The sequence below is a fragment of the Ascidiella aspersa genome, chromosome 7, assembly GCF_963924565.1.
Source record: "Ascidiella aspersa chromosome 7, kaAscAspe10.2, whole genome shotgun sequence".
NCBI lineage: Eukaryota > Metazoa > Chordata > Ascidiacea > Phlebobranchia > Ascidiidae > Ascidiella > Ascidiella aspersa.
Window position 1 is genome coordinate 3,691,689 of NC_139453.1, and position 13,131 is coordinate 3,704,819.

The 13,131-nt window shown below is 38.6% G+C and overlaps 1 protein-coding gene across 1 annotated transcript in view; it reads right to left on the reverse strand.

The window, feature by feature from the left end:
• Positions 1 to 12,688, reverse strand: part of LOC146137300 (NACHT, LRR and PYD domains-containing protein 12-like) — a 180,668-nt gene extending 167,980 nt beyond the window's left edge. The window contains exons 1-6 of the mRNA XM_083393842.1: positions 12,635 to 12,688; positions 9,858 to 10,044; positions 6,705 to 8,419; positions 4,698 to 4,850; positions 3,193 to 3,348; positions 973 to 1,134 (exon numbers count right to left, since the gene is read on the reverse strand). Coding sequence (XP_083249968.1) covers positions 973 to 1,134; positions 3,193 to 3,348; positions 4,698 to 4,850; positions 6,705 to 8,419; positions 9,858 to 10,044; positions 12,635 to 12,688 — 2,427 coding nt within the window. The remainder of the gene's footprint in view (positions 1 to 972; positions 1,135 to 3,192; positions 3,349 to 4,697; positions 4,851 to 6,704; positions 8,420 to 9,857; positions 10,045 to 12,634) is intronic.
• Between the last annotated feature and the right edge of the window lie 443 nt (positions 12,689 to 13,131).

Sequence of the window (13,131 nt, forward strand, 5' to 3'; positions counted from 1 at the left end):
ACAACAACCGCTTAATGTTATTCATTGAGAATGTCTAAACATATTCGGTTGGTCTTGTAAGGATTTTCGTGCAAGCAAGGCAAGTAAAAATTGCCTGCGATGAGATTCGAACTAATGACCTCGGCCATACCGGCAACGTCACTCAAGCAACTGAGCTATGCAAGATCAGCCATGCAGCAAACAACCACTAAATGTCGCTCCAAAATTGCGGAGATATAGAAGTATGAGGGAACGTAGGCACTTTTCGGGTTGCAATTACTTCAACAGGAAAACGTTGTTACAAAGTAATAATCGTAATTCAAGTGTTGGTTGGTAAAATATTCTCATATAGGTAAGCACAAATAAAAAGGATGTTCAGTTTATAATTGTCAATTGAGAAGAAGTGCTATCAAAATAACTGTACCCAGGCCAGGGTCATTTAAAGGCAATTCACCAGGGGTGGATTCATGGGAGAGGGAACGTGGCTGTATTATTCCTTTTGTAACTAAGTGAATACAAAAATATTTCGCAATACCCGCGAATTTAAGTTATGTTTCTAGTATGTCTTAGCCCACTTGAAAACCGGTTATCTATGGGCGCCGTGCGTCTTATCGCACCCTCGAAAATTAAAGTTTGGGAAGGTTAGACTTAACAAAGACATTTTTTCACGCTGCACGCGACTGCTTTTCCGTCTTTATAATATAAAAAATAGTCACGTTTTGACGTAGCGCTATGTCCGTTACTTGTGACGTCACGTTTAGACGTAACATTGTGACATCATACCTTTTTTTAGTGCCCCCTCAAACAAAAATCCCGCATTCGCCCTGCCAGTAATTATACTTATGGCGACATAAAATTCCGTTTACCAAATTTTTTTTACACCAGGAAGTGGTTCAGTTAGTAAATTTTACACGCAATGCTGTTGCCTGATTTATCCAGGTCCATGCAAATCCAATATACAACACACCCTTCTTTCAAACAACACACACTTACAGGTCGATCCATTCGTGATATGGCATTAGTTAGAGGTTGCAGATCGGAACCAGCGATTTCGCAAGTCCATAATACCAGCTGGTTGATGTTGTGTACACTTGTTGCCAGGAAACTCAAACCACGTGAATCCAGCTTGTTGTCATACAGTCCCAACAATTTCATCTACAATGACAAGAAGTTTTAATTGTGACGTATATCCCCGCTATAAGCGTCAATAACATCCAAGGTGCTGTCTGTTAATCCTGGACCATGAGTGCTTGCAATAGGGAGCATTTGCCCCCTTAACATCGGGAATAGTATGGGATAAACAAGAAACTGTTGTGTCTTTAACGCAAAATTATGTTTTTGCTGGGTAGAATACGTTGCTATGCCCTCCCCCCCACAAACTGTATTTTTTGCCTCAAGTAAATGCAATTTTTTTTAGCGTTCCGCGCGAATCTAATTATGTTTCTAGGTTTAGCCCACTTTGATCAAATTGTTTTAGCCCAAAGGCGTCGTGCTTCTCATCGCACAATCCAAAATAAAAGTTTGGGCAACTTAAACAATATAAAGGCGTTTTTTTTTTTTTTTTTTTTTTTTTTTTAAAGGCGTTTTTGGTTATTCCCTCTTGCTTCCCACGACGAAAAACTCTTTTTGAATTACATATCAGTGAGGCAATTTGAAAAAACTAAAGTATCTACTGTTTGTGGCGCGAAGCGCGAAAAATTGAGTTTATCAAGTTGATTTTGACAATTGTGTTGAGAGGGCATTGACTCCACAGCAGTAACAAGGCTCCGTAGAAACCACGTAACAATGTCGCCTGCAGCGCAAAAATTAACCATTGCGTTAATCGTGTTTCGAAAGGTGTGACGACACACAATACAAAAACATTATAGATCCGCGCAAAGCAGTTGCATCCCCCAGTTGCTGAGGTGTTATTATATTAAAATATGAACAAATATTGTTGGATAGGGTGATAACGTTTATCGTTTATCTGCAACTCAGCCAAACTGTATTTGAATAGGGCCGTTATCGTTCGATAATATGTGTATTTCAGAAAATAAATATGTCGATTAGACAGAAAACATGCAGTGCTAATCACAGGGAATTTTGACAAAGCTAAAACTGTAGATATTTTGCAGAAAATATGCAATTTTAACTAAAAGTTGGATAAAAAGAGAGTTAGTAACTAAATATAATGCAAATTGTTCGTAAAAAGTAGCAATTAGTCCAAAATTCGAGAAAGTTTTCAAAACCATGAATTATTTCTTCAGTTACTTAACAACACACGTGTAATTTTAATGTAAATAAAAGGACATCTTAAAAACGGAATAAACACGAAACGAAACCATTAAAATCACTACAAAAAGTGAAATATTACAGTAGCGCTCAAGCCCCGTAATAATTGTTGGGCGCCGGGTTAGGAACCACTGGTCTACCACATTGTCTGTGTTAAAGTAGAACATCTGGAGCATTATGGGCTAAACAAGAAACTGTTGTGTCTATGACGCAAAATTATTTTCCTAGGTAGAATAGTAATTTGCTAGAAATTTGCATTATTGTCGTAATACTGAAGTATTGAAATAAGTCAACATTTGCCTGAAAAACATGCCACTACCGAATGTGTTTAATGAATGTAGCATTGTCCGTGTGAAAGCAAAAGCCGCTGTCGAAACTGAATTTTTCTTATTTGTCGTGTTACAAACGTTTGCACAAAATATCCTGATATTGGTGCAAATAAGCCTAATTGTGAACACTAAACGCGCAAAATAGTGTGTATCCGAATAAACAATCAGTTTTTGGACGTTTGTGGTTTACATATTGCTTCCAATTAATTGTCTGCTTGCCCCGGGTCTCAAACCCTCTTTGGCTGACATTTTTGAGTGTTTGTTTGCAGACCGTTTTAAACATCTATCAATATGCACAAGGCTGTTAGAACAGTTGGAATTATTAACGAGACAAAACCAGAGAGGGTAATTTTGTGAAAACCAGTGCTGACTTTATGCTTCAAAGACGTTTTTTAAGTGAAACACAAACGTCCAGCCATGCAACTTTTTATAAAAGTATGAAATTGGCGAGTTGTATGGAAGCGTGTATCATGTGCGTAATGATGTTTTTAAATTGAAGTTAAAGGCCTCGGTTTGTTTAATACCCCCTCCCCTAATTTATTCCCCTAATTCATTCTGGCGCCCACGCATGTGCGGTTTATGCAAAGCTTATTTACTCGTAACACAAACATACCGGATGATTTCTGCGTGAGATGGCGTCAGTTAGAGGTTGCAGATTTGGCCCAGCAGTGTCGCATTCCCACAACGTCAGCTGGTTGATGTTGCTCGCACTTGTTGCCAGGCAACTCAACTCACGTGACCCCAACTTGTGCACGAATAATTCTTCCATCTACACAAAATATAATTGGCTTTGTTAACGAGGTTTTAAACTTACTGATAAAACCTAGTGAGACAGCTAAATACAGACAGTGGTAAAAATTATTGTAAACCGGAAAACGTTGTAAAAGTTAAATTTAGATTCTACTCGATAAATATTTGCGCGACCAATTGCTATAAAAACATAAACACATCAAACGTACACGACACGTGATTCATCATTATAGTTGGAGTTAGTAAATTTACCAAAAAAATTCATAATTCAGTTCAGTCATTTTACAAAATTTGATTTTCCAGATTTTTGAAGCGTGTTCGAATATCGAGTATTATGTAACGGAATGTGAAATCTGCATAAAACGTCACAAATTGCCTTTCCAAAAATGTCGTTTTTATTCAGTTGAATTGACAAGTAAACGTGTATGCATCTTTCATGGCTTTGTAAACTTACTGGACACAAATCATCATATTTGCTGAATGACGGAGAAACAAAATTAATTTTTCAATGAAATTAAGTTGAAAGTCGATAAACCTAACAATTAGGCGAATTATAATTGCGACAATCACAAAACCATGTAAATTTCAATTGTTACACGTAACAACTTACATGTTGTTTCTCTGATTGCAATTGCTCAAGTAAGAACTTTCAAACCGATCGCTCTTATAACGTTTTATTTCAAACTGTAACTAATTTAGCCAAGAAAGTTAAAAAGCTATATATTTATGCGCTCAAAACAGTTTTACTAAATTTCCTAATTACAGTTTTAAAACTCGAACGGTGGTTTGATGTACCTGACATTCGCTTGCTTGAACTGTGTTTATTTTGGACTTTTTTTTCTTTGAACGTTAATTTATCCCTCATAAACTCGCGTTTAGACGTTTCCAGTTAGTATAATCAATGAAATATTAAAATCTGGATAATAAAGTAGATTAAAAACATCCCTACTTGCTAAAATATCCAAGAGTGGGTGGAAATGTTTAAAACTTTAGGGGAGACAGTGACTACGAAGGGGTCGGGGGTTGCGGAGTATAACATCCCAAATTAATGACCTTAACAACGTGTAATACGTTAATATTGCAATTTGTCGCGCAATTTATTAAATAAGTTATTTAAGTTTGAATTACTAAACAAGCCTGGTGTCGACGCACTTGCCCCAGCTATACCCATGATTGGTGGGACTTTCCCCTGTGCAATGATTGACCCGCGGTGATGCCCCTTTTCAGTTTCACGCGTCCCCGTTTCACCCAGGGACTTCCCCTATCAGCTTCACTGTCGATAGTGTGCTTGGATAATCGCGCCCGCCCTATTGCAATAATGACCATTATGACATAATGATGTCAATTGTTGCACGGAAGTTAACTTACAGGTGTTTCTCTGCGTGCGATTGCTTCAGTAAGAACCTCGAAACCGGACAGATCGCTCGAATTGTACAACTGCAGGCGGTTTATCTTATGGACGCAGGTGGACAAGGCAGTGAAGTCACGTGATCCAGTTGTCTCCACACTTACAAGCTCCATCTACAAATTAACAACAAGATATGTTGGACTGAGCGCTGTCCCAGATAGATAAGGTTCTCAAACTTATGCGCCGATCAGTTTGCCTCGCCCGCCATTGTTGGCTACCTTTAGTCAATGACGAGGTTTAAAAAGTGTAAGCAAAGTCGCCGGAGCAAAAATGCGGGTCAATATGACGTTTTATTGTAAACTGTATTTAATTTAGTCTTTTGTAGAGCTAAAATGTTATACATATATGCACTTAGAAACAATTTCACTAAATTTCCTAGTTACTCGGCTGTATAGAGTACGCACATTGTTAAGGCGTGATTTGCGAACAGTTTTAAACTCAAACTGTAGTTATTGATCCTAAAATTCGCTTACTTGAACTTTGTTTTATTTAAAACTTTGCTTTTGTATTTGTAAATTAATTATCTCCTCATTAAACACGAAACTCGCGTTAAAACGTTTCCAGTTAGTATAATCAACGAAATAATAAAATCTGGATACTGAATTAAAAAACTTAAATACTTGCTGGGGGTGGAAACGTTTTACGCTTTAGGGGAGACAGTGACTACGAAGTGGTCGGGGGTTGCGGAGTATAACATCCCAAACAAATGTGCATTAACAAAATTAAAAACTGTTAAATCATGATTTGTCGCGCCAATTAGGAGTGTTATACCAGAAAATAAAACAGAAAAATGTTAGTTTATAAAATCAAAACAAAAGAAAAATGCATTTTTGCGATTTAAGCTAAATAGACTCAATTAAAGTCGCGCATTTTATTACGCAATAAAGTTGTTCAAACCGCGTTGGTTATTTGTTCTAATTTTACCGGTTTAATCTCAGAGGCGAGCAATGGCGGTCTGTTTTTCGGCATAATAACGCCATTTGAACATCGTAACATCAGACCATGAATATTTTTTGCCGACTATACAGCAATGTATGTGCCATCAATTATTGGTGAACAACAGGAAAGCGACCGTTGCGAAAAAACAAGTTGTCCACTAATGTCAAAATACTCGGGGCCACTCTACTGCCATCATGTGGCGATAGAAGTTTAAAGTATCTTTTAAGAGCAGGGGTCGGCAACCCCGCCAATGTAATTTATCCGGCCCTCCACCTCTTTTACATACTTGGCAAGAGGCCGTTGCCAAAATTTATTGTCTATTTTATAAACATTTTTTTAATGTAAATTTTTTTCCTTTTTGCGCATTTTTTTTCGGCCCAAATGCGACGTACATGAACTAGTACTATCACAATGGACGTTTCGCTATCTTAGCGCATATCATTATTTTCACTTTTATATTGCGATTAATGAATTTACACCTTAATCCAGAATTATTCCACCCTGGTATTTGATTGTCGGTAACAGCCGGCATTAAAAGGTTCATCTACAGTTAACAGACATTAGTTATCCCAACTACAATCCATAACCAAATAGAGAACCATTAATGTCGCTTATGATTAGACTATGATTATCGGCGGCAACACACTCGATGAACCTCACGTTCTTTCGCTACCCCCGGGAACATCAAATATTTGCAAAATGTTTAATCGATTTTAATCCACAAACGCTTTTCTTCGCGTTTGGCGCAATCGCCTTACCGCCCTTTTTTTCAAGATTTTTTTCGCGCACAAAACTGAACATTTTAGGAAAAATTTAAGTTTATATTTATTACGGCTCGCCGAGCCCTTTTTAAATTTGGGTCAGGTCCGCGACTAGAAAAAGGTTACCGACTCCTGCTTCAGAAAGTTAAATGTTGTGTGGCTTTAAAACGGTGCAGGGTTCGTTTGGCGTTTTTCGCTGCTTTGTTGCATTTTGTGAAAATAGTGTATAAAAATTAAAACTTAAAACAACAGTAAAACTTCACAAACCGTGTGTTTGGTTCTCGCCATAGTCTCCATCAACATTTCTAAACCGTTGCCGGCAAATGTGACTGGTAAGTTATCCCCGATGCTGATGACCAGCTCCCTTTGTGTTGCTCGAAGCACGTGGCAGAGAGATGACACTTCACTGGGAAGGATCGTTCCCCTCTTTATACGAAGCTCTCCAGGGAGGGAATCGGCCACTTTCGCGGTGATTTCTTCATCGTTTGATTCCTGCGCCAAACTGCAAAGCTTAAACAAATTGGAGTTAAAGCTCTCGCCATCGTTTGATGAAAGTTGAGATCCAAGCGAATCAATCAGACCTTTCAGCAAATCTTTCTTGCTTGCAACATCGGTGGAAGAGATTTTAAAAATAGGCTTTAGCTTAAGGTGGAGTCCCGTATTTAGCAACCCGAAAAGAAACCGAAGCACCATTTCCCACGTATTACTTTCCATGCTTTGTAGCAGCCCAGAAAATGTAGCCAGGTCTGTATCGAACAACAGCTTGAGTGATGTATAAAATTCTTGCCACAGAAGATGAATGAAGAAGAATACTTTATCCCCTTCCAGTATACGAAGGTTGAGGTCGCTGGAGACAGCTTGCATGTTGAGAAAGTCCTCCATTCCTTCAGCATCAAGTCCGACTTCATCAAAGTCTTCTTCGTCGAATGTGATCTTGTCATTGAGCATTCCGTATAAAGCCAAGTCTGAAAGTTTGCGCAAAATTCTTGGAGGTTCCTTAAACTTAGGCGAGCGAATGCAATCAGCCACAAAAGCCGCAAACACATCTGTGAGCGTAAAAGTGCCATCTTTAGTGCCATGCTTTATGATGTAAGGTGCGACGGTTTTGGCAAATATAGGAAGAAAGCACAAAGCCTTTGCATGTGGGTTTTTATCAAGTGACTTAGTGACCTTTTCATAATCTTCTTGCTTCGGGCAAATTTGTCGGAAATACAAATCTTGAGAGCTTTCGTTAAAGCCGATTACCTTGACTACAAAGTGGGGCTTGCAACTTGGGTGTAGCTTGAGAAAATCTCCCGGTCGTGAAGTAAGCAGCTTGTGAGCATTTGGAAGAATGTCGCCACGAAGTAGGTTTTGCAAAATGACGATCGGCGTTGCGCGATCGTACAATCCGATCACTGGAGCATCCATGTCAAGATCCTTGAACCTAGGTTCGTCCAAACCATCCAGAAAGATAAACAGCTTGTTGGATTTGGAAAGTCTTTCCAGTATTTGATCATCCATTTCCTTTGTGTGTTTCAAGTTTGGGTTGGATGACAGCAATTGTAGAACACCCATTTCTTTGTTAAGATTTAAAGTCTTTAGGTATTTAAAAAGCCAATATCCCTTTTGATCTGCAGGTAATTCATCTGCAAGCTTCGATAGTGTCTGTATAGTAGCAGTAGTTTTTCCAATTCCAGCTATTCCAGTCATACCGACCACATTGCCATGCCTCTCCACGTAATCGTCATATGCTGCTTTATTTCTAAATTCCTTACTTTTAGCTTCATTGATTGCTTCTTGTTTTGCAGCAGTAAATAGTTGGTTGAGTTTAAGCATGGTTGAGTTGACCTGGTTGTCTCTGATTTGCTTCAATCCTTTTAAACCAAACTCTTCCAATGGTGCTTGCGAATCCCGAATGATGTCAAGAGGAACTGGGTTTCTTGGTAGAGTTCCGATGACCTTGTCAGCTGCTTCCTGAGAGTTTTCTTGCCATGATGTTGCTGAAAAAAAAAAACTATTCTTTAAAGATGAACGCTAACCAGGCAGGAATAAAACGAATATAATACATTTTGTTTTATGATGTGAGTTAACTAGCACATATGAATGTATAACTTTCTTGGTAGAATATGTAGCGTAACATTTTGCTCTGCACGCTTAGCTTAACCCAGCCACCGAACAGTTAGTAAATGGTTAACGACTCGTGTTTAATTTACTTCAACGCGAATCGCGAGCAAACGATAAGCTAGAAATGCCTTCTGTAAGCGTAGGCTGGGTTTGCTCAGTTATTAGTCAACGCGTTTTTTTATTTCCAAAATTAATGTGTGTTATTTTGTCAGCAACTGATTTTGCTTTAGGGCCTATACCAAGTTACCTACACTGTTTTATTTATTGTATAATCGCTAATCACTTTTGATGTATCTCCAACTTAAGAACTCTTTAACAAGCAAAAGGCTCATACTGGGATCAGCAATATTGGAAATCGTTCTAGCAAACGACATTACCATCATTATAGGATTAATTGAACGCCGTCGTATTACAATTTAAATGAAACGAAGCCATGCCCCTCCCCCATGACTTACTTTTTGGCGTTAATTATAGATAAATGCAAAAACCCTTAAATGACACTAATCAGTTAAAAACACTTATTTTGCCCAGAAAAAGATTAAAATGGGGATACTATTATATTGTTTAAAATTGAGATTTTATTTTAAAATTTTTGTATTCCAAACAACGCAACCATTTCTGTCAAGCTGCTAATGCGATTTAAAGCCACATGCGAATCATAATTTTGGCCTCACTACTGTTGTGTGATGATTGTGTTTTATCTATTTGTATTCATGATAAGTCATGAAGGTATTTCCGAGTGACGTCATTTGGTACCCACGGTGAAATATTACCTGGCGACGCACACTGATCTGCGATCTATTCTAGCCGATTTTAATGTAAAGAAAAAACGATCAAAACTAAATGTGTTGGGAATCCATCACAGGCAACTTAAGAAACAGTCGCGTTTATGCACGCAAATAAATCACTACTGTGGTGCAGGGCTGCGGAGCCGGTTAAAAATAACACAAAGTAAACCCGATTCCGACTCCGTTTAAATGTAAGATTTTGTCCCGAGTCCAGCCCTGACTCTACAGCCTTTATTTCACCCATTACGTAATTACATATGGTGGTTATTCTGCAACCACTTAGGGGTTCATATAATTCATCCACCAACAATACATGGTTGGAAAGTATACACCATATGCTATTCCACCTTTACGATTTACAGTTGGAAACCATTTCAGTTTTATAATATGGTACTGCGCATGCGCACGTCCGACTCAGGACTCGTAGTTTAACGTGGTCTTACTCGAGTCCCGTCGTCCGACCCGCAGCCCTGCTGTAGTACAACCCACACTTGGTCATTAGTTTTAAATCGAAGTTATCACCAACCGTAATTGTCAGATGAGGTCGCTGTTGAGTCGGAAGCTACTTCAGGTCCCTGTAGCTGGCCATATATATGAACGTCGCCTTGGAGGTTTTGTATGGGACCTTGATGACCGTAAACATCACCAATGTTTACAGGTAGCACATTGATTGGCTGGGTGTTTGCTGGTGGAAGCTGAGGTGCATTTTCACCCTGCATTAAATACGTTGATGTTCAATTTTAATTTAATTGCGATATAACATTTTAACACAAATAGTTTCGGGTCATTTTTAGCATTTATTTTACGTAAAACAACAAATATATTTGATTTATTTTACTTTTGAAACTGCGTTTTACCTAAAACAGCTTTGAAGAAAAGGCCAAATAAATAATGTAATTAAACAGAGATATAATGTGTAAAGTTAAAAGCCAATTTAAGATGGTTTTAAGATAAGAAAATAGTTCTCTTTTATTGTTATTTTAAATTTTTGATGGCAAAACTACAAAGATTATGTCCAAGGTAACCGTGCTATACAGGCTCATCAGTATCGCATGCCAGAAAAACGAATGACTGTTTCCTAGTGCAGCGCTTTTCAATCTTTAAAAGAACTGTCCGCACTTTATTTTTGGAAAAGTTTTATCCGCACGAAACAAGCACAGTAAGTTTGCACCCTTTAGCTTCCCCTATTTGTAAAATAACAATGAAATAATTTGTGTATTGAAACCGTGAGCCTTTACCGATATAGATATAGATAGCTTATGCTTCAATATATTTACCTTAATTAACAACGACAAGAATAACAACGACCATTTATACACAAAGAGAATTAGCAGTCATTAATGTACGTGATTAATCATTCGTTTGCTGCTGAATATTTGTGAAAATTTCAGCCCAATTGGGAACAAAAGTATTCAGAGTGTTTTTCACGATTCAAAAACGCTTGTTGACAGAAATCGTTTTTAAGATGGGGCTACCAGATTTTCAGCACTCAAAAATGACGTTTTTCACGGCAAGTAAAACGAAAGTAAAATTGTTATCTTTGACTTTGATGATGTTTTACAGTTCCTTAGTAGTTGGAGGCAAAAGTTACAAAAACAAAGCAAAGAAAGGTGCAAAACATGTGAGAAGCTGTTTTTACATGTGAGCTTCCGTTGCAATTCTTTTGGCGCAATGTTTGCAATAACAATTAAGAAGGTAGGGCTAGTAGGGTAATTTGTTGTAAAACCTTTTTAAACAAGCAATTTAGCATGCTTCATGGCTGCAGTATTTTTTGGAAATAAATACGTCTCGCCTAAAAGTCCTGTTGAAAGTATAAGCAACTAACTCGAAATGAGAAAAAAGGACATTTGGGCATTTATAAGCGTTCTCGTAGGACCGTTCACTTTTTTTGAAAAAAGAAGACAAATCCTCCTAAAAGAGAACATATGGTAAGCCTTTTTCAAGAATATGATCTAAAGTTCCCGGAGGCTGCTGTTCGCCAAAGGGGTTCAAAATCCACAGCTCTGATTTTATTTCTGCTTCCTGATGACTTGGAAAATAAGCTTCAAACCTCTCAAGCAGTGTGTGCAAATGAGAGCTCGCCGCCTTGATGATACGTCGCTCCAGCTTATTATCTGTTTTTTTCATTTACATCCAGACACGAAGGTCTGCAGGGTTTTCAAACTGTTCAGGTTGTTACTAGAAATTTATTTTTCCAAACATTGAACTTTTGCTTGAATGATGCGATTTTGGAGGTAGCTTTGAATTTATCAATTCCTTTTCCTTGTAAAGTGGTATTGAGCTCATTAGGCATATCGAATATGTTAACAAGATAAGCTAGCCTAGCTAGCCAAAACATATCTTGAAACAAATTAGTTCTATTGTCGTCTTATCCATTGAACCACACAACAAGTTCCCCTCGCCGTTTCCACACTCTTTCCATTACTCTTCTACGAGAGAGCCACCTAACTTTGGAACAATAAACAAGACGCCCGTCATCTTCCATTTCGCTGACAAGTTCATTAAAAGCGCGATACGATTTTGTTTTTAGTATTGTGGTCACAATTTTAATGACATTAGAAATCGCGAGTTGGCAGTTTTCTTCTTCATTGCCAAGTTTTTTGGCTATCAATGCCGCGGTGTAAAATGCAGTGAATACATACAACTGTAGAGGAGCCAGCGTCTGTATTTGTTATTTACTGTGTTCGTTGTGCGTGTGCTAAAATTCTGCTAAAGTCTTTCTGTCACATTTTCCTTTCCCTGCATCCTGCTCGTTAACTGGCCAGTTTTAATCCCCAACGCATTCGTTTTTCCTGGACGTTAGTCGTATCCGAATTGTACTGCAATCCAGTCAACGATGCACTCCTTACTGGCAACACGTGTTTTTACTGCGCTGTAAGCTATTTCATTTAAAGCGAGCTATGCTGAATTATTTGAACGTACATTAAATCTATAAGCGACCTGACGCTATGCAATGTATTTAGCCTTAGATGGAGTTTACCACCCGCTTTGGGCTGCATTCCCAAACAACCCGACTCTGGGAAGACGCCGTAGCGCGCCCGCCTGTCGCCGCCATGGGCCTGACACCCGCTCTGGGAAAAGGCCTCGATCAGAAGGACGCGGGCGACCGGCGAAGCGCGCCGTGACGAATTCCGTACGCCACAATTCCGCGCACTCCAAAAGCGCGTGGATTCGGCGATGGGCACATCCCGCTTCACTCGCCGTTACTGAGGGAATCCTCGTTAGTTTTCTTTTCCTACCTGTTGAAATATACACAACCTCCGTTGTGACTTGCTTTATTAGAGCAACTACCCCGTTACGCACTTTGACCATAGCCCTGGCGCCGTCGGTGGATACAGCCTTGCACTTGCACCACATTACTGCATGTTCGGAGAAGTAATTGTTTACTTTTGAAAATATACTTAAAGCAGTAGTGTCTATGCCAGTAGAAAGACATAACATATAGTGATCTAAAATTGTCTTGCGTTCTGTGTTTGGAAAGCGAACATTTTTTAGTGATGCAGCATGAACATCTCCTTTGCATCATATTATCGGACAATGCTAGCTTTTGCACTTTGGCCACATCTTTAGCTCTTCCATGAATCTCTTGTGCTGCTACCTCTAAACACGGTTTAACAACGGTTACTGCCAAAGTAACTGGGCTCCCTTTGAAACATAAGGACATGAGCTATTTTTAGTTATGCATACAGAGGTTTGATAAGAGAATGCCTTCATTAATTGATCAAATTTTTGCTTTTGCTTAGCGAAATGTCGTGTTTGATGTTTGAAAAAGGATTTCGACTTGTTTTTGTGTTCAAAAT